Source organism: Terrapene carolina, unplaced genomic scaffold (genome assembly GCF_002925995.2).
Source record: "Terrapene carolina triunguis isolate 2854851 unplaced genomic scaffold, T_m_triunguis-2.0 Scaffold89, whole genome shotgun sequence".
Lineage (NCBI taxonomy): Eukaryota > Metazoa > Chordata > Testudines > Emydidae > Terrapene > Terrapene triunguis.
In genome coordinates this window covers 26,559,159-26,582,173 of record NW_020664440.1, presented here as the reverse complement: position 1 = coordinate 26,582,173, position 23,015 = coordinate 26,559,159, and the positions used below count along the sequence as shown (strand labels likewise).

Genomic DNA, 23,015 nt, shown 5'->3' with positions numbered 1-23,015 from the left:
AGAGCTTTATTTTTAAACTGAGATTTTATAGGCAGTAGGCCAGAGTTTGAGCTCATATATGCTAGTGTAACCCAAAGTAACTCTGTCAAAGTTTATAGTTTACACTGATGTGAAAGCAGAATCTGGCCCAATCAGATTTGGGGGAGGACACCTATGAAGACTATAGTGATAACAAGCTAATCCCATAAGGCGAAATTCTGCTCTCCGACATGCACACATGGTTTTATTAATTTCAGAGAAGGCCAGGTGTGTATGTCTAAGGGATGATTTTTTCACCGTTGCACTGTGACAGAAAACCTACCATACAGCCAAATTCTGCATTCAGTTAAACCTATTAAACTCCATTGAAGTTAACGCATGGTTTTAAATGGAGACCCATGAAGGGAATTACACTCCCTTATATGGTCAGCTTTTTTAAAAATAAACGTGAAAAACATCATAATCTTGGGGATAAAATGCTGCTGCAACTTCCCCCACTGATAAATTGCAGTCGCACTTCACCATGACAATGCCTGACTTCTATGCTGTGTTTAAAAACACCACAAAAAAATTAACTGTGTATGTAGAGGACTGTGCTTAATTCCCCGCGTGCACTTATTTTAATAAAAAGTGAAAGTTAAAAGCTGGTTCAGCCATGAATGAAGTGGTGCTAGAAGTAGCAGCCGTGCCAATTGTTTCATTTCTTAAATGACTTGTTTTACCTTGATCCTTTCAATAGCGGCAGCTTTCAATAGTGCTTAACCCACAAACACCATATATCCATCACTCTTATGAAGCAAACCTGAACAACTTAACTGAGCAAAGTAAAAAGTCTTAGCAGCAGCCAACAAAAGTCCCTTGTCTTGATTCCAGAGCACACCAGGGTAGCTATTTTCTCAAGAGATACCACCTCTGGGATAGCAGACCCACAGCTAAGTGGGCAAATCATGGAAACGAGCACTGCCCCTTTTGTACCCTCTGTATCCAATATGGGCTTAAAACCAGCCTTCTATGAAGCAAACAGGATTTTCTAAAGCAGTGGCTCTCAACCTTTCCAGACTACTGTGCTCCTTTCAGGAGTCTGGTTTGTCTTGGGTACCCCAAGTTTCACCTCACTTAAAAACTACTTGCTTACAAAATCAGACATAAAAATACAGAAGTATCAGAGCACACTATTACTGAAAAATTGCTTACTTTCTCATGTATACCATATAATTATAAAATAAATCAATTGGAATATAAATATTGTACTTACATTTCAGGCTATAGGGCAGTATAAACAAGTCATTGTCTGTATGAAATTTTAGTTTGTACTGACTTCGCTAGTGATTTTTATGTAGCCTGTTGTAAAACTAGGCAAATATCTAGGCGAGTTGATGTACCCCCTGGAAGACTTCTGCGTACCCCCAGGGATACATGTATCCCTGGTTGAGAACCATTGTTCTAAAGGACTTATGACCCTGTCTGCCCAAACAACTAAACTTTTTAAAATTTGCAATAAAGAACTTAATTCTCAGACAGTTCTGCTGAGGGGCTTTTTTTCATAAATATTTTTTGTAAAAGGAGATGCCCTTTTTAAGTATCTCCTCTCGGGATGCTTGGTGGAGAATAGTAAAGGGAAAGTGAGTGCTGGTGTTCTCCAGCTTCATTAAAATGCCATCTAATAAATCAGGATTATGTTCTGTGTATGCCAAATCTAATTTTTGTTGAATTAAGTCCTAACTGGGAAGAGCTGTAGGAAATGCCTCCATATTTAGTTTCTGCAATATCAAGTGAAAGACAAAAGTGGAGTGATTGCATGTGAAGAGCTCTTTAATTCTTGAATAAATTAAACAATTAATATATTTGCTTTGTGAAAAGGCCCAAAGCAGTTCATGGAACACTTTTACGCCACTCTAGGAAGGTAATATACTGACACCAAACTTAGATGTAATATTTAAAAATAAGAAGCTTTCTATTATTTCCATGTCATACAGTATTGGCAACACAACTCCGTACGTATGATTGCACATATCTTATTAAAAATATTTGAGCTAAATTCTGCAGTTCTTATTTGATTAAAACTCACATTTATTTCCTAATATGTCATTTCATGTGAAGAAAAGTTACTAGCTTCAAAAGGATAAGGGCTTCAACAATTGTCCTTGTGACATCATATTAACTGGGAAGTATTTTCTGATGAGGGCTGATAAAATTCTGTTCCTACACTAAATAAAGAGACATACAATTTATACTAAAATTGCTCATTACCTGTGTTTGCCTGTGTTTGAATTTCAGCCCTTAATGAACAACTGTACCAAACTGAGAAAGGGTGGAGAGAACAGGTTTAATTTTAAGGAGGAGCTCATTAAAGCTTCTTAAACTGTCTATGGTCACTGAGCTCTGTATAAAAATTTAATGGGGAAGGACTTTTTAGATCCTGACATATCCCTGAGTAGTAGTTCCTTTAAGAAAAAAGAAATACCTAAAGGGGACATTTCTGAGGAAGATTACACCAGTGTAGACTTTGTCGGTTGGCAAACTAAGCTTTAAAAATACAGGATTGGCAGTGGAGGGCCTGCAGTGGTAAATCTAGTGGTATGAACAATTCATACCAGGGGTTCTCAAACTGGGGGTCGGGTCCTCTCAGGGGGTCGCGAGGTTATTACATGGGGGGTCGCAAGCTGTCAGCCTCCTCCCCAAACCCCGCTTTGCCTCCAGCATTTATAATGGTGTTAAATATATAAACAAGTGTTTTTAATTTTTAAGGGGGGTTGCACTCAGAGGCTTGCTATGTGAAAAGGGTCACCAGTACAATAGTTTGAGAACCACTGATCCATATCTTTTAGAAATATGTGATATGGAATGAAAAAAATTTCAGGGTGTAACAGTTGAAATTCAGAGTGTGAGGATATCATATTTAGTTGGGGGCTCCCACTGCTTTCTCTATTAATACTGATATAGCTCCTACTCCCACAAAGGTCAGCATAAATCCAGACTGTCTTCTGTAAGGTGTGCCAGTCTGCGGACACTGGGGTTTACCAGGGACTATGGACAGTCTGGGAATTTTATGGAAATGTTGCTGTAAATTCAAAGGGATCTTTTCCCACATTGGTTCTGCCACTGATGGTTTGGGTTATGCTTGAATATACATTTCCAGTTTTCGTGACAATTACAAGTACAGCTGCTTTATTGAGCTCACCATTCAACCAAATACTAATGCCATTGCTCTTGAAGTAATGGGTCAAATATATATAGTTTGGAGTTGCATCATGTGTGAATCCCCCAAAATATCTTTTATTTACATGGAATGCTACAGTGAATGAGAGCAGTATAAACTGATCTCCTTCACGTGTAAATTATACAGAGAGAACAGCTAGGTGAGGTAATATCATTTATTGGACCAGTTTCTGTTTGTGGAAGGGACAAGCTTTTGAGCTTCGCAGAGCTCTTCCTCTTCCTGTGAAGCTCGAAAGCTTGTCCCTTCCACCAATAAAAGATATTACCTCACCTGCCTTGTCTCTCTCATGACCAACACGACTACAACAACACTGCAAACTATAAATTATACAATCATTCCAAACGAGAGAAAACTAAGTAGATTCTACTCTATTTATTTTTTAGATTTATTTACACATTCTCACAATTCTTTAAACAGTATTAAAATCATTGCAGCTGATATTTTGATAGGTTCTTCTTATCAATAAACTAGTGAAGGTTATAAGTAAGTTATGCCCCTGCACCATAATCATGCCTCTCCCTGGAGTAGCGGTGTCAGGGGGCCACCGATCCACACAAGGGCTGGTGGTAGCTTGCCCCTGCTCCTCTTTGGAGTACAGTTCCCTCACTGGACTACTGCTCCTTGCCTTCAGGAGGGCTGGGTTCTGTATGGGTGAGGGATGACTCAGCCTCCAGTCAACCAAGAAGATTCTGCAGGGGGAGGACTCAGAGAACGGAACTGAATACTCTATTAAAATGACCAGGGCAGTTCATGCCTCTCAAAGCTATTGTTTCAGGCTGTCTGCATTAGTTACACTGAGGTAATGTTTACAAGGTTTTCTTGGCAACAGTGACGTCTAGAAACATAATTTATTTTTAAATGAAAGTTGCAATTTCAATGGCATAGCCAGGGTGGAAGCCTTAGGTATGTGCCTATACTTATTCCTTAATACAGCCCTGTGCCCAAGGGGACTCTGCACTACCTGTACATCAGGGAGCACAGCTCCCAGTTGGCACTCTCTGTAACAAAGTAGATGGAGGAACATGGGTCATCAGACGCAGGGCTACACAAATTCACTGGCCAAAACTCCTCTCCTAAGGGGAGCATAGGGTGTGTCTCCCTGGCTGTCCCACTTTCTGCCACCAGGTTGGGAGGGATTCCATCCACCCTGCCAAACTGGACATAGGTGCACTGCCCAAGAGTTGGCCCCTTCTCATAAGTCTGCAGTTTTCTTTCCAGAAAGTCACTAATTTTCTTAACTTTAAATAAATCTATCAACATAAATATCTAAATGAGTGTTCTATTAAAAATACAGAAGGCCAAATTCTTCTCTTACTTGCACTGGTTTAAAAATTGGCCAGTGTGGGATTATTGGGGGTGGGTGTTTCTTTTGCAATGCTTGTTTGCTTGAGGTGTCTATTCTATCATTTCCTGTGCAATGTATTGATCACTATTAGATCTTATAAATCGGATTAGAAGTGGAGCTGAAGTACAAATATCTGGTCTGCATACCTACATTTGATGTAAACCATTTTATTTAGTTTCTAATACCTAGCAGTTGTAATATTTTGTAAACGATTGAATTAAAAATTCAGTTAGTTGTTCCCCAAGCTGTAATGTCATTTCATTAAAGTGAAACCCAAACGATGGGCATTTTCTTTTGTAATAATCACCCATATAAATGTGGGCCAGCCTAACAGACACAATCTAGCCCATCTTATTTCAGAGGTATCTATATGAATACCTCTTTGTTAAGCTTCTTTTGTGCCCTGTCACAAACTGGCTGGAAATTTTCCAATAGAGTATGCTTTACTTTCCAAATAATGGGACCAATTCCTTCCCCTGGTAGAAGGGCAAAACTCCTATTGAATCCAATGGAAGAGTTGCCAGCCTATCTGTGGACAAAATTAGGTCCAATGATAGGTTTAAGATGAGGACCCTTCAGATCTTTTGCAAGAAGTCCTATAGTGACAGTACTATCACTTGAAACCTATTTGCAACCTATGGTTCTTTACACAAGTACCATATCTATTGGTACTTAAGCACCTTAGAAAATGTTTGAACACTCTAGCAAAGGAAGACCTGGAGCTCACAGCCATGATATTGCACAATGTGTCTCAAAAATCTGTGTGGACCATGTGTCAAAGTGCATATTGCAAGAAAGTTGGAAGTCATTGTGGTAACACCCGGGTATAAGTAAGGGCAGAGTATGAGCCACACACCATTTGAAGATAATCTCGTGATAAGAAGTGGCACAAGGGATGAATGGAATCACAAAAGGCTGCACTAGATAGAGTATATTTCCTAACAAATGGACAACCAGTCAAAAGGGCATAATCCTGATTTATGAGTAACAGGATTTGGCAGGCCTTCTCACAGAGAACAAAGGGGAAAAAGGTTCAGAATCTTGAGCAACCTCTCTACTTGACCTAATGGAAAGTAAGACAACCTAAGGGAGATCCTTTGTCTGTGAGTCATAGTCAGGACATGTACTGACATAAATAGTTTTGGCAAAGCACCTAACTCAGAGTTAGCAGAGGTGAGGGCAAGTCTAAACCACCATCTTCTTTTTGTGTTGGAAGCAGCACTCTCTCAGAGTACCCTCAGTTCAGCTGGGGAGTATGTTGCTAAAACTGGGAGTATAAATTGTGGTGGAGCCGGACAGAATAATGTTTAAGTTTTTTAATTAGACTTAAACTTCACAACAGTTGAGGCTTCAAAGAGTGTAGAGGCCAAAATCATAGAAACTGTACTCTTTAGTAAATAGAATTCTTGATTTTTATAAACTGTATTTATTACCAGTTATGAAAAGTGTAGCTTGAAAGAAATTTGGCATGAACTTTTAGCACCACAGTCTTGCTTTGAACAAATCTTTCAAATCTTCTGTATAGTATCTTTAGTTCTTTTGCTGTGTCAAATCTATTCTTCAATGTAGATTCCTTGTCAAAAATGCCATGCAGCCTTATAATCAATATTTGTTCTGTTTTATCTGAATTCAATAGAGAATTTTCCAAGGAAAGAGAAAAAGCCAAAGCCCGAGGGGACTTTCAGAAGCTGCGTGAAAAGCAGCAGCTTGAAGAGGATCTGAAGGGATATTTAGATTGGATTACACAGGCAGAAGACATTGACCCTGAGAATGAGGAGGAGGGTGATGAAGAAGGCAAACGGAACAGTACGTATTCTTTACACTTTATACTCCCACTGAAAGACAATTGGACTGCTTGGAGAAAAGTTGAAATAAGGGAGAGGATATAGCATATCAAATATTACTATACTAATTTAGTGTTGTGTAAAAATTTGCATTAGTTGAGTATCCAGATCTTTATTAATATTCATTTACCTACTGCCATAACAAATGGACTGGAAACGTATCCCCAGATTTTGCCCTGCTTTACTCCTGTACAAACTGTGATCCACACTCTATTTTGATACCCACTATTAAGGTTTGAAAAGCATTGTTTTATAAAGGTTTTCTATTTTATTTTTGGTTTCTAAAATAATAGTGGCTATACAAATTGCATGCAACTCAATGACATTTCAAATCTAGACTCTTACTGGCATAGCCAAAAGGGATATATGATTGTCAGTGGCTGTGTGTATTAGAGTTAGAAGAAAATGGCTCAGAAAAGTACATTCTTAACTCCACATTCAAACCCCAAGAAACAGGAGACATTGAGAAAAATCTAAAGATTAAATGTTTAAGCCTTCTATTGTGTTAAAAAAGATGGTTTCCACTAATTCTGTGAAGAAAGAAATTACACCTCAGACATCCCCTCCTGTCTATCAGTTAAGGCTAGGTCTAGGCAGTGGGTTACTGTACAGCAAGCCAGGGTGTGACTCCACAGTGCACCAATTTGCCGTGTAGTAATTTGCCATGTAGAGAAGCCCTAAGCATGGTATATGAAGATATCTTTATGAGGAGTGTTTACATGAGGTGAAATACTTGAAATCTTTGTGGACTTTTAGTCAACATTAAAAAACGGTCACTGTTGCTTTCTTTATATAGTTCACCTATTATAGAGTACTGTACTAATGACAACGGTAACAATAAATGTTTTAACACCTTCAGATTTATATCATGAAAGTCCTCAAATGCGTCTACACCAAAAAGTCTTAGCAGAAATGTCTACAATGAAGAGGTTAATTTTATGACTTTGCAACAATTGTACATGGTTTGTAGTTGTCAGCTAAAGTCTGTGTAACTCAGAAATTTCAAATATACCTCTAATGGAAAGATTTTTATACTTTCTACTTTATTTGCAAAGTAGTGGTTAAAGTTTTAATATGAAATGTATGATGCTGTAGATGAGTGACCATGTAGAATTAAAATATTTCTGTTGTGGAGTTTCTTAATGAAATGCGGTTACCCATAAGATTGGAGGTTGAGGGCCAGATTTTGACACCCTTATTTATGTTGAGTACTCCTCAGATAGTTCTACTGGAACCAGTGGGAGCTATTTACCCAGCAAGATACTATTCAGTATAATTAGGGGTATCAGAATCTGGCAAGGAGTGATTTGTCATAGACAGAAACTCGGAACAGTATTCCTTATTACATTAATACATATTCATTGTTATTGATATTGCTATTATAGTATTGTTATTTAATTATAAGAAACTGCATTCTTTTACACATATTTGTTACCATATGTTTAAAATATTTCAATAATGTCTTAGCTTTTGAACATCAATGTAATACTTCATTGATTTGCAAATCAGCGTTGTAGCTAGAAATGATTTCCAGGCATAATGTTTGTCAAAACTGGTAAATATTGCGTGGTTTGTTCCTGAAATGTATTGAAATCATTTTTTTGGTTTTGGAACTTATTGCCACATAAAAATAATATTTAGGCTAACTCCTGTCCCCAGAGTTCCGGATTCCAGAAGATTAGACTTTTGGTTCACAGTGCCAATAAAGTCTGAACCCATGTTACTGTCTTAGAGGAAACAGAGTTTTATCCTTGATACTATGGTAGAGTGGGAGGCAAGTTTGGGCTGGTGTTGTTACCTAAAAGGGGTAATGTATATGTATAAAAGACAGCCCATGCAGAGTTTTTATCCTTGAAAGGTAGAAGAGGCAGAGACAGTCTGGAGTTCACTAAGCATTGCTATTGCTATTGATCTTATGTGGAAAGCACTCATATATTGACGTAATGGGTGTCAGTATAAAAGACTAAGATAAATAAAAGAAGTTTGTATGTTTTAGAGAGTACAGTCTGTGTCCACATGGTGGTTGTGATGGTTCGGTCACAGAGACCCCGTTGGGACTGTCACCTGATGTGCTGAGACTACCCCTGAGCCCATTTTCTCTGCCAGTTTGGGCCTCCAGAACCCTGCCTTCTTGAGTCAGACACGCAAGCCTGCTGCAACACAGACCCAGAGTCTGAACCACACCCCCAAAGCTGCAGACTTAACTGAAAACAGCTTAAGAAGTGCTCCTGTCTCCAGCACCCAGACACCCAGCTCCCAATGGGATCTGAACCCCAAATAAATCCATTTTACTCTGTATAAAGCTTATACAGGGTAAACTCATAAATTGTCCGCCCTCTATAACACTGATAGAGAGAGATGCACAGCTGTTTGCTCCCCCAGGTACTAATCACTTACTCTGGGTTCAATAATAAACAAAAGTGATTTTATTAAGAATAAAAAGTAGGATTTAAGTGGTTCCAAGTAATAACAGAACAAAGTAAGTCACCAAGTAAAATAAAGCCAAAACACGCAAGTCTAAGCCTAATACATTAAGAAACTGAATACAGGTAAATCTCACCCTCAGAGATGTTTCAATAAGCTTCTTTCACACACTAGACTCCTTCTTAGTCTGGGCCCAATCTTTTCCCCTGGTACAGTTCTTGTTAGTTCCAGCAGGCATCTTAGATGAAAAGCAGGGGATTCCACATGACTGGGATCCCTTTGTTCTGTTCCACCCCCTTTTATAGCTTTGGTACAAGGCAGGAATCCTTTGTCTCTCTCTGGGTTCCCCCCCTCCTTCTAAATGGGAAAGCACTGGATTAAAGATGGATTCCAGTATCATGTGACATGTTCACATGTCCTGTGAGACGTCATTACCCAGCACGTATACAGGAAGGCTTACAAGTAAACAGAGCCATCTACAACCAATTGTCCTAGTTACTGGGAGCCATCAAGATTCCAAACCACCATTAATTGCCCACACTTTGCATAATTACAATAGAACCTCAGAGTTATATTTCATATTCCTACTTTCAGATACAAGAATGATACATTCATACAAATAGGATGATGACACTCAGTAGATTATAAGCTTTGTAATGATACCTTACAAGAGACCTTTTGCATAAAGTATATTCCAGTTACATCATATCCACCCTTATAAACATATTTTTATAAAAATATGGAGTGCAATGTCACAGTGGTCACAAAACCTGAGAAAACAGACCTTGTGCATGGGACTTATACAGGGTCACAATCTTCTTGCCCAACTCATTGGCAGATTGCTGTACATCCATGCAGCCACTAATGGGGTTGTTGGCCAGGAGACCCATGACATTTGCAGACATAGTGGCCAGATCCCATCCCTTTGGCAGCCTGTCCTAATCTCAGACCTATACTTGCACTGCCCTAGAGAGACCTGCCCCAGAGCAGTGCTCAGTGGCTTGCAAAGGGCTGTGGAGATCTGGGACTGGCTTCTCTATGGGTTAGGTTCCCCCATACAGCAGAACCATGTCTTTACTTAGCTGTGGAAAGAATGGGGCAGCCTTTGTCTGTACATTGTTAATGATTATGTTATTTTAGGTTATGTTAATTGTCAGAAGATACTTTCAGGGCAGGGAATTTGAAGGAGAAAGTAATTAAAACACATTTTTGGGAAAAACCTTGACATTAATGTTCAGACCATGGGCAGCCTGGCAGGGGCAAGGACAGTTATTTATCCTATGTCAAAATGAAACTGATAACATGAGAAATATATGAGGAATGACAGAGGAGAGTCATTTCAACCAATACAATACAACTCTGCTGCTGAGCACTTAGCAGGTTACATTTTCAAAGCCCTGTACTAACTAACTAATCACCACAGCACTCTCATTATTCCTATTGACTTCAGTGAGAGTTCTTTGAAAATCTGGACCCTAATGCATTTATCAGAACTCCATTGGTGCTGCATTGTCTTTGAACTGTTAATGTCTCCTTTGAATGCCTTCAGCTTTTAGACACTGAGGGACAGAGCTTCAGTTCCTCCTCTGGCTGTTTTGTACTGTTCCAGCAGCGGAAAGCAGCCAGATAGCTGGCAGATCTGGCCAGCTGGAGATTCCCCAAGCTGTAGTGAGACTTTGCAGCCAGATGTTATTTAGAGGAACCCCCAAATTGCCCTTCAGCAGCCCTAGAAGTCAGGGAGTGCAAAGGTAGCTTAAAGCCACTTTTTTTCCCTCCTGTTTCTTCAGCTGTTCCTAGTGGAGCTCTAGCACCACCAAAGATCTTTCCCCTAGTATCTGCAAAGTAAATAAATAAGTCCATGTATTTTAGCTACTAGCTGAGCTTGTTTGGGAGATTTTAGACAGTGGGTACAATTTTCAAAAACTCTTAAGTGACTTAGGTGCCTACACAGTTTTTGTATAATTTTAACTCTGTCAGTTTAAAAATCTGCAAGTGTTTAGGTGCCGATTATAGCTAAATCAGTACAAAACTTGTGTTGACAAGCCTTAAGTCCCAGTTTCAAAAGTGACGTAGGCACGTAGGAGCCTAAATCTCATTGAAAGTCAATAGGACCTAGGGTCCTTATTGCTAAATGTGTGTTTGTTAATAGCACTAAAACTCCTAAGTCACTTAGGCACTTTTGAAAATTGTACCCATACTTTCCCCCTACTTTCACCTTGGCCTGCAGGGATGCCACCTGCTTTGATGTCAAGCAGAAAAAAATGAACAAAATGAACAAAAATTAGGGCGATGAAAACACCAGTGGGCTAGATCCTCACGTGCAGCTGAGATATGGGTGATCCTCCTGTGGGCAGAGACACAGGCTTTAAGTCTATTTCACCCTACAAAACAAACAAAGCACATGTAAGCATCTGAGAAGGTCTCTGGGTTGTAGTTGTGCCCTTCAGGATACTAAGTGAAAATGAGTTTTGATTTGACTGAGTCATAAAGGTTTTATAATGTGCTGTTCAAAAGTGCACTGTTTTTTGTTATACAGTAAACTAATGATTTGCCAGTGTCGTATTGGCACTAAGCAGGCCCACTTATGTATGCTGAATGGAAATTTCCACTGAATAGGCAATCTCTTAGCCTATTTGTGCAAATGTGTTTTAAAAAGTAGAACTGAATATAATTTTGTGCATGATCTGTGACAATGTGTGAAGAAGGAGTAAGGGCTGCAAAGTGGCCTCACTTCCTTCCATTTGACACTCAAAGATTATCTGAAGGTGCTCTGCTGCATTTCAGATTACATGTGAAGGTATGCATAAAAGGAGGCAAGATCTCTATGTAGATATTCAGCAGATACCTTCCGTGAAGGAAGGAGCCCTCTTGTCTGCATTATGAAGCTGAATTTCTGGTTTGGGAGCTTAGTGAAGTTTAAATGACAAGCACCAGAATAATGAGCTTCCAGGAAAGGTCTGTAAAGACTTGCGAGATAAATGTGGTCACCTTCCAAATATACTCCTACAAATTACTAATTTCCGGAAAGGATTCTTTAGCATAAAGTGTAGACCTGCTAGCTCCATTCATGCCCCTTTTCCACATGGAACGTTCATGATCACAGACGTGTGTCTGATCTCTGCACATTCAGAAATAAGGGACTCAGTCCTGCAATCACTGCAAAATTAAACTGGATAAAATACTCAAAAGTGCTTGAGTCACATAGGAGCCTAAATCAATGGGGGTTAGGCTAAGTGACCTACGTACTTTTAAAGTGGGATTTAGGTTCCTAAGTCAGTTCATCATTTTTGAAATTTTAACCTATGCCTCTGTCTTCAGTAACTTAAACATTTTATATCAGTGGTTCTCAAACTTTTGTACTGGTGACCCTTTTCAAATAGCAAGCCTCTGAATGCAACCCCCCCCCCTTATAAATTAAAAATATGTTTTTATATATTTAACACTATTATAAATGTTGGAGGCAAAGCAGGGTTTGGGGTGGAGGCTGACAGTTCACTACCCCCCATGTAATAACCTCGCAACCCCCTGAGCGGTCCTGACCCCCCAGTTTGAGAACCCCTGTTTTATATGATACCCTTGTAATTCTGTAAACATTTTTACTGTTAACCAGTGAGTGTTAGGTACTGTTGAATAATAGCACACATTCTAACTATTAAGATGAAAAATAAATTGCTAAGATACTTCATAAACTGTTATTTTAATTATGCACCAAATCCCCGTTCCTTCAAATTCAGTGAAACAACTCCCATTGACTCCAAAGGGGCAAGGATTTGGTCCAAAATGCAGAAATCAGTGTAAGTGGTGAAAGATTTTAGATTAGTTGTGCGGCTGGTAATTTCATTCTGTGTTTTGTCTGAGATTTCTTGTATTGTATATGTGGACACATTTTTATTTTTTTGCATTGCAACTGCTGCCATCTACTGCGTAAATGATGGGATTACATATACTTAACACGAAGGGGTTACATTGGACGACTTAATGGAAAAGAAGAAAGGCAGATTTAGCTGCTTTAGCAGTTCTTCCAATAAACATGGTAAAATGTGTTCTGTTTTGAAGTTGAGCATTCTTTTGTGCAAATGATGCATTTTATATGTTGGTTCTTGAAAACATATATGCCTTTTTAAAAATATAGAAATAAACAGCTTTTGCATGCAGACATGCATCATGCATGTAAATGATCTGCTATTTCAAATGCATGCTTCAAACAGATTGCTGTTTGCAGTGCTTTAACTTTCTAAAGGCTCATTTTTATCCATTTAGATTTCCACTGAAGTGTGCCTTTGTTTGAGAGTGTTTTAGTTTAAGCGTAGGCTTACCTTTTCAAAAGGCAAGTGAGCCAGATAGAAAAGCATCTCTTAAATTCAAATATGAAAAAACCTACCAAAGCATTTCTGAAGCTGTATAACTGATTATAGTGTAAGTTTAGAACAGCATGTTTTAGAACTGTAGACTGTACAATTATATTGTTTCGAATGTTGTGTGTCCCCCCCCTCCAATGAATGCAAAATTTAACAAACTAAATACAATGTTCTTATGCTATGTACTTTTTTCCTTTCGTCTTGTTAATTTTTTTTCCTATGGAAAGACTTTTAAAATGTAGTTGATAATTTCCTGTCTACATCCTTTAAATAATGGCAAACATAGCAACTTGTCAAAATCACAATGATAGCAATTAGGAAGATCTAGTTCTAGTATAAAATCCTGCGTACAACAGAATTATCAGTGCAATGGCTTACTTGTTGTGGTGAGGCAATGACTTTTGTTAAATAGCAGCTAAGATCTGGAGTGCATTTGACAAATCTGACCCAGTTATTTATGATATGAAAAATATCAATCCAAACAGAAATTTGTAAATTGAGAGGATACAGGAAATGCATTTTAAGGAAAATACTAGAAAAAATAAACAAAATGTAAAATTCAAGTAAATTATTTTGATATTAGATTATATCCTATAAGTAAGTATATCTGCTAATTGGATAAAATATATGTAAAACATTTCAGGAAAATCCTTACTAGATATTTTAAACGGTCTTGTTGATTCAATTTGAAATTATTTATACTGCTTGAACTATTCAATCTACTTTTCTAGTGGCTTGGATAACTTTTACGAGCTGGAATACCTTTTTAAAACATGCTAAAAGACTGCAATAGTTTTTCATATATACTGGAAGTGAACCAGCTAAACCATTGAGACCATTCATGTGTAAGAGAGGGCTGTAGGATTGGGGCCTTTGACTCTGAGAGTTGGATTTTCAAAAACAGTCAGCATTGGCCTAACTCTGCTCCTGTGTATGTCAATGAGAATTTTACTATTGACTTCAATGGGATCAGAGTTAGGCTCCTACTGCGCACTTAAAAATCCCACCCTAAACCATTCTCTTCCAGCCATATGTATTTTTTCATGAACCTCCACCTCCATGGAAAAATTGCAGAAGGACTGCAAGATTAGGCCCTCTTTCCTCAGCTAGTTCCAGATAAATCATGTTCTCCATCTGTTTTATTGAGTATACCAGGTTCCCAAGACCCATGCAGTAATCCCTTAGATCTCAAGTAATCTGTGGAGGGCTAGTTCATTTGGTACATCTGCATGGAGACCGGACGCATTTATACTATTACTATTCGGAGCCAGGCTACCAAAGCCTCTCCACCTGCACCAGACCTTCAATGGGCGTTGCCAGCGGAGAGTGAGAACCTATCAGAATGAATACTGACAGGATCAACATTAAGGGCTTGTCTACATGGTGCATTAGTCTACACTAAAGGGGTATAAATTCTAATGCACACTAGCGTGTTGCACACAAACTAGCCTGTGTGGACCCTGCTGGCATGCACTAAAAATTCCCGAATGTGTGTTAATGTAGTTCTGTTTGAAACAGGATTACATTAACGCACAGCAGGAAATTTTTAGTGCATGCCAGTTTGTGTGCAACACACTAGTGCACACTAAAATTTATACCCCTTTAGTGCACAAACACTGAGTGGCTTCAATGTCAGCGAGTATAGTGCCCCTATTCATTCTCTACATACCTTCCAATTTCTGCAACAAATGAGGCAGGGGTCCGGTGTTTAAAAAATATTATGTAATTTTATAATTAAAGACTGTATCATAATGCATACTTGCTGGGAGGCCAGATTAAGGTTGCACAGGCAACCTTAATTCTGGCATTTCCTAACTTTAGAGTGTTTGATTTTGCAACTATAATAATGTTCTTTTAATGTGCTTTATTGTTTGCAATTTCCTAGGTTTAAAAAAAAAAGCAAACTGAAAAAAAACTCAGAAATTCCATCATGTGTGATTGAACACCAGTTCTACTCAATTCTTTGGATTAGGAGATGTGTGTGTTTATTAAAGATCTCCTGTAGAAATGACCTGAATTACAATTTAAGGATGCCTGGGAAATTTTCAATGATAAACTGTTTAACTTGCCCCTTCATCAGCTGGTCAGTCTTTAAAATGTCAACCTTTAGAAAGTTCATGTACTTCCCAGACATAGGCGGGTAAACAAATATATATGTGTCTGTTAAACAAATAAGGTTGGCTTAAAAAAATTCTGCAGTGTATTTTTAGAAAATAACAGAAATAGCAACTTGTTCAAATCACAATGATATTAATAAGGGATATATAGTTGCAAATCCCACATATAACAGAATTATTGGAGCAGCCAGCTTTGCGGTGGAAAGGCACAATCATTTTAGTTGAATAACAGCTAAGAGTCTGGCAATAGCTGATATATTTGACCTAAATACTGTATGCTTTGGAAAATATCAAATGTTGCATGCGGTGTTTATATTGCTTAAAACAATCACATTACATTTGAAATTGATTCATATAATTTGAATTACGGTGATATTTTCTAGTGCTCTAGATGAACTTTCCAGGGGAGCACCAAAAAAAGGGAGCAAATCTTAATAAAGAAGATAATCCCTGGGTATTTCTGTGCATTCATATTTTCTAGGGAGGAAAAACATGTCTCTCGCTTAGCACACCTGAGCTCTAACAGAAGGCTAGTCTCATTAAGCTCATAAGGTTTTCCACTGATTCGTCCTATACAATGTTATTTCCCCCCATAAACTCCTTCTCCTTAAAAGGCTGTGGTCATATAACTCAGCCTGTTCAGTGCAGATGCCAGTGCCAGTTTGGATTATCTAGGGTGGATGTGCTCGTGCAGTGTTGCTACTGAGTTCCACTTGGGACTGAGACTTGTTATCACTCCTGAAGCTTGGTCCCTCAATACTGCCATTCACAGTACTACTACCAAGCCTCTCTGTTCGCTTATTATTAGAGTTTAATACATGTTAGGTTTCTAATTTCCCCTATATTGTCTATTATTCTATCATTGCTCCCCACACTTTTCCCCAACACTACACCTACAATGTCACAAATTGAAATAGGATTGATTAGGACCCTGTTAGAAACAGGGTGAAATCCTGGCCTCATTGTAATCAATGGCAAAACTCCTAATGACTTCAACAGGGCCTAGGATTTTACCTAGAACCTTTATTTTTCTTAAAGCAGCTAAATTCAGGAAAAGTGGGGTGAAATTTCTGACTGTGTATTGACCGGTAATAGAATCTTGCTAGGATTGAACTCTAGGCTTGTCTTAATATTATATTATTTTTATGCTTTTCCCTGTTTTATAAACAATCTGATATTTATTTAAAATAAATAAATACACCCTAGCAGTGAGTGACACTTTATAAGAAACAGGATAGTAGCAGAAAGCTTCCATTTCGTGTTTTCTAACTGGAGGACAATCAATAGATCTGTGCCACAACACCTGAACTTCCCATTTTTGTCAGATGTATGGATACTACAGCCTGGAAACAGTGGGCCTAATTCCCCTTCTGCTTGACATCTGTTTTATACCATTGCAGCTCCACTGATCTCACTGGAGTCATTCCTGATTTGCACTGGTGTATGTGAGAGGGAAATAAGGTAGTGCTGAAGTATGCATTTATTTCTATTAATTGAGTCCTGATCTCACTGATTACTCAAGTGAATAAGAGTTGCAAGATCAGGCACTTGGTAAATCTCCCCCCGCCCCATCTACAAAGAAGCCATTCCCAGTTTTGACAAGTAAAAAGGCTGCAGAACTCCAACAGAAGACAGAGGGTCATATTCTGCTCTGTTACACCAGTGTAAATACAGAATAACTCCACTGGCGCATCTGAGAGGAAACTTTGTCCCAGGAAGACTATCTTCCTCCCATTGAAATAAGGCGCATAATTCTCATTGATGTCAATTGTGCGGGATCAGGCTTAACATAATTCATAAAAGAGTTGGGGGAGGGAAGTGGAAGGGGTTCTGAACAAATGTGGAGAAAAATGTATCCATGCAAAAAATATCAGAAGAATTGTGAACAGGGAAGTTGTCTAAGAAAAGGAGAATTAATGTATCCTCTGAATTGGGTAGTTTAAATATAACTGCTTATTCTACTACACAGAAGAAAAAAATCCAGCAACCTACTAGTCACCATAGCAACTATCACAACCCCTAGTACAGTAGAGTACTTCTGCTTTTTCAGTATCTTAAAGAAACACAGGTACAATTATGTGGTGACATGTAGGCCTTGATGCACATTGAAAACATTTTTATTCAGGAACTGCATGTAAACAACTGATTTAGTGCTGTGCTGAACAGAAATGGACTTAAATATATACTTAAGTGCTTTCTTGAACTGGGGCCTGAGGGCACTTGATGTCTTAATTTTTTTTTTAAAAAAAAGCACTGATAATAAATTAATATTTTCCCATTTTAAAATACTTTCTGTATCTTACACAATAATTCATTTTAATGTAATTTTAAACATAGTGGTTTTCTATTTCCCCTCCCTTATTTTAACATGAAGAGATTATTATAACGGACAGAAATAAAATAAAATATTGCTCTTGGGAGTAATATGAATAGTGCAAAACAAAGTTGTTTGGATGGTATACAGAGCTAATCTTCTGTGCGTTTATAGTTTGAAGTTGATCTTCATAAATGACAAGCTTTTTCAACAAATGAGTATACATATGTCTGTGCTCAGCTACAGAATAGTCTCACCAAACCCCTATATTAATTCATCAGTGGAAGTCCTGAGGTTTACTTTTTCATTCATACAATAACCCAAGCTGTGTGTTAAAGATTCAGACTTCTTTCAAAATATTCTAATGTTACATTACCCTTTGTATGGAAAGTTTGGTGGTTTTCCAGTTGTTCAAAACAACCGAAGTTTTGTTTCATGTTTAGTTCAATAATACCAATTTATGTTATAAAAGATAAACTATATTTTTTCTTCTTTCGCCATGGCTAAAATGTTGATTTTTCTGCTTGCAAAATCATATGGCATAATATTTCAGGACTTACGAGAGGAAGAAAACTTGGCAACTCTTTAAACTGCAGACATGAGACAGCATCCTAAGTAGGAAATCGTGACTGCCAGTGACTTATTGTTGAACATTAAAATAATCCCTTTTGAACTCTTTTGCAACTTTAACTATAATTTTCATACAAGACTTACAGTATTAATTGTTGATTTTTTAAATGTTTTGTCTCATTTATATAGAAAAACATTATATTGTAAATTATGCACATGTGCCAACTAGGCACATGAGTGATTTAAGTTCAGTATAAAGAAGCTGCTTATATTATGTTAAAAGAACTATCTTAAACAAAGGAACCATGTGAAACAAAAATCTATCTTGCAGTGTTTAATGACTGGACTGTCTTCTATTGTTTGAACAATTGCATGAGTATTTTAGATCTTGTTTCTTATCTTTGTAATGCAACACTGAGGAGGTGTGAAATTTCATGTAATGATGTATTTGTAGCGCCAGATCCTCAGCTGTTGCAAACATTTGCTGAGAATCTGGCTAATGTAGAGTTGGCAGTCTCACCATCAAGTCCAGGAATGACTGGGTATGCAAACTGAACTACCCCTTGCCACCTAGAGATGGTCTGTCTAGGTCAGGTTTGATGCAATTTGGCAGGTCAGTGTGGAGAAGCTTATACTGCCTGTTCTGTACCTGACTTGTGGAGAATAAATACTAGATAATGCCAGAGTGGTGTAAAGGAGCCGAAGTGTAAATGGAAATGTGGCCCTTCAGTCTTCAGGACTATCATTCCAGCAACGGTAACAAAGACAAAAAATTCACAAAAAACAATGATATAAAAAAACTTTTTAGTTCTCAGTTTGGTAAGAAAACCTTAGATACAGAAACAGCCTACAAAGGTCCCAGCAACAGTTGCTAAGTTACTAAAAGCAAAAGTCTAATTGGCCGTTGCCCTTGCTACTCCCCAGTGACTTCAATGCTACTTCTATCCTCACTCTTGTTTTCCTACTTACGATGACATCCCCACCTCATAAAGGGGCAAGAGTAAGCCTTTGTAGTCTGTGTGCTAAGGTTTTCCTTTCGTGTTGACTAGCACAGCCAAAGAAATAATGTTCAGTTCTGGAACTGCTGATAGTTATGCTCATTCCTGCTTCCTTAACTCCTTTTGCAGCATGCGGGTATCTCCTTACGCCTCTGTAGAATTGAGGATCAGTGAGTGTGACCAATATCAGCTGATTTTGTCTAACAAACCATTAACCACGGTTGCTAATTACTCAGTAGTGATTTCAATAAATCACTGGCGTGTAACAAATTTTATAATCCCCTTTTATCATGGGCAATCCTCCTTATCCTTTGTATTACCCATTGCACCATTTCCAGTGCTCCTTCCTGTCTACTCTTGTCATATTTTCAGATACAATTACCTCCTAACTCCTCGCCTTCATGTTTTACTTTTTTAATTTGGAAAATAAAAATAGAGAGTGCTCAGCTTAGACTGATTGATCAGAGTGTGATGGCTTCTCTTCTCTTCTGTTTGAAAGGATCTTTATTGCACTTATTGGAATTGCCAGGCATGTTAGCTGGGACTTAACTATTACCTTTCTTCTGGTATGGCTCTGAAAGAACCTCAGACATGATACTGAAACACATCACACAAAAGAGGTCTCACAAACTAGGTCAGGCATATTCCTTTTTCCATACAGCATCTTCTGAGTGCAACGTCTCTTCACTGAGCTCTGTGATACGTTTTCAATAGAAGTGTTCAATTGCTGAAACAACAGAAATATCCTCTAATATATCCTAGAGTCCTGTGCATTAACCTTTGCCAACAAAAGGAGGGCTGGTAAAGAGTCTACTACACTGTGACTTCCTTCTGCTATTCTTCCGCCTTTTGAATAAAACTCTTAGTAAACCTAAACAAGTAGAGGTGTTCTTTTAATAAGATATAAAAGCAAATCACATGTAACTGGCTGGCTTTGGCTGTAAATCTAACACTTATTTTATCTCCTGACAGCAAGCATGCCGACAAGTGAAACTGAATCTGTGAACACTGAGAATGTCAGCGGAGAAGGAGAGAGCCCAGCATGCTGTGGCAGTCTGTGGTGAGTACATACAGCTCCAATTAAGATGTCAAAGTGTTTCCAACATCCTAGGATTAAAAAGAGCCATTTTTTTTTCTCTTTTGCCTATTCAAACATATTTGCTTTGACATACTCAAGCTTTGTGAGATGCTTATATTTTTGGCTTTTAGTCATTCATGGTAAAATCTAACCACAATTTTATCTAAAATTCTGAAGTCAGGACAAATATAGATATATTTCATAAAGTAGCCATTTGAGCCTTACATTTAGAAAGATTATAGAGCTTTTAATTTTGCTGCTTCAAAAACACCAAGAAGAAAAGAAGAGACATAACCTAAGAAATGCAACAGAGACTAATGTCTTTTAATAATTGAAACATGATCTGGCGTATGCATATTTTACAAGTAGCTAAAATTGATATTTATTAGATTGCTATATGAATATAGCACTAACATAATGATTGTGATAATGACTTTCATTCACATAACATCATTCTTCCAGAAGGGTCCCAAAGCACATTGAAACAGCTATTTAAAATCCAGGATTTGTTTCTCTGCAAATACCTGTGCTTTATATATATATTTTGGTCCCCAGAGGATAAGATTTAATTTCCTTTCTTTCTCATGTAAAATCCATGTTTGTAAAGAATATCAGAAAAATAATGGTAAACAGATGACAATAGTATTTCAGCATTCATGCAGCGTTATGTTGAGAAAACACTTTTATGCACAAACTTTGAGTAATTCCATTGTTTTGATTGCCAAGCACAGCATTGCGAGGAGAAGGGATTGTATACATTATTGTTTCTATATATTCTTAAAAATGTGTTTTCCTTTTCTTTTAGTCAAACTATCTCAAAATCCAAGTTCAGGTCAGTATTTTCCTCTCTTTTCCATCACTTTTTCCCTTGCGATGGTTTACACATCATGACTACGTGATTCTGTATTTTCTGTATTAGAATTTGATTGGATGAAAAATATTACTGACAGAGATTAAGGAATACAGTTGAAAAGGATTCATGAACATTCTTTGGAATAAAGTACCGCAATTTGTTTTGCTGGTATTTGCAACTCTTTTTTCACTTATTCTCAAACATTCGGGCAAGTGAGTTTTTATTCACAAGAATGCTCATGGAAAGCAAGTGCCATGAGTAAAAGCAAGAATATTTTTATCTTTTAATTTACCGTATATACTCATTCATTAGCCCATTTGTTTATAAGCTGACCCCCCAAAACAGATAGGTTAAAATAGCAAAAACTGTATGACCCTTTCATAAGCTGACCCTATATTTCAGGGGTTGGAAAACTTTGGCTCCCGGCCTGTCAGGGTAAGCCGCTGGCGGGTTGGGACGTTTTGTTTACTTGAAGCGTCTGCAGGCATGGAACCCCTCAGCTCCCTCCACTTCCTACAGCTCCCATTGGCGGGGAACGGCGAACTGCGGCCACAGGGAGCTGAGGGGCTCCATGCCTGCAGACGCTCCAGGTAAACAAAACGACAATGTATTAGATATTCAATTCAATGATTCCATAGAGTTTAAAATAATCAAATTTTGGTGTAGACCCGTTTATAAGCTGACCCCCTCTCTTTGATGCATCACTTTTTTACCAAAAATATTCAGCTTATGAACGAGTATATACGGTACATCATTTTTTTCATTTTCATAGAATAGTATTGAGAAATTACAAATAGCAAACAAATTTGCAAACAGAAAAGAGACTCCTTCTGTTTATAAAGGTTAGGTCGCTCAATCACGGAACAAAAACAATGCCATCTGACTTAGGTGACCAGTCATGTGGCAGATATAACGAATCACGGATAGCAAATACTCATAACGACCAGTTTACAAACAAGCCAGAGGCTAACTATTGTTCACAGACATTCACTGAACAATAGAGATAATTGAGAAGATTCTAACAAAGCAATTCTGGAAGCTGGACTTCTCCAATTTCCTTGTCCCTGGTAAAACTTGTTTCATGCTTGGATCTGTAGCAAAAATTGCAGTGACAACACTGATGTATTGTGCTTTTAGCAGTTGACCTGGCTATTGTGTCTATGCTTATTCTACTAGATCTAGCAGCTGCTTTGTTACTGCTGATCACAATATCTTTCTGATGTGTCTGTTATCTCCAATAGGAGTGGGTGGGTGTTGCTCTTGAGTAGCCCTCTTCCTTTTTAAATGAGAGATCCCAAAAGGTAGTCGTAGATGGTGCTCTTCCACTTTGAAGGTCTTTTCATGTGAGATGTGGTACGGTTCCATCTTGTCACTCCTACAGTTCAACGTGTATGTGAGTTCACTGGTAGGTTAATTAAGAGAAGTTGATTTCAGTTTGCCAATGATCCCAAGTTCCGTGTTCCATTGCTTCTGACCCTGACGGTGCAATGGAACAAATGCATGAGATTGTGGCTTTTTTAAGAGTTAGGTGGTTGAGGATCAGTAAATAGACTGAAGTAGCATTGATAGGTTGTGGAAAGCAACTGGAAGAGCTGGAGTGGATTATATCTCACCCCTGATCAAGGTCAGTGTAGTGAGGTGACTTGGCTACCAGCCGCCCCTGCGAGGGACGAGCCAGAACAGCCGCCAGAGTGGGCGGAGTCACCGCCGCCTGTCCCCGCCCCCCAGAAGTCATGGGGTGGGACAGGAAGTATAAAGGCCCAGCCCCAGCGTTCAGTTGGGTGCCAGTCGCGGGAGAGGACAGACGCTGGTGCCCGAGATCCTGTTGGGCCGAGCCGGCCCTGAGCCCGGTATCCTGAGGAGGAGTGGCCGAACCTGCCCCGAGCCCGGTATCCTGAGGAAGACTGGCCGAGCC

The 23,015-nt window shown here is 38.4% G+C and overlaps 1 protein-coding gene across 2 annotated transcripts in view; it reads left to right on the top strand.

The window, feature by feature from the left end:
* The window catches only part of CACNA1D (calcium voltage-gated channel subunit alpha1 D), a 327,298-nt gene that overhangs the window by 169,570 nt on the left and 134,713 nt on the right, over positions 1-23,015 (top strand). For both annotated transcript variants that reach the window (XM_026650299.2, XM_026650300.2), the window contains exons 8-10: positions 6,181-6,350; positions 20,142-20,229; positions 21,053-21,079. In XM_026650299.2, the coding sequence (XP_026506084.1) occupies positions 6,181-6,350; positions 20,142-20,229; positions 21,053-21,079 (285 nt within the window). The remainder of the gene's footprint in view (positions 1-6,180; positions 6,351-20,141; positions 20,230-21,052; positions 21,080-23,015) is intronic.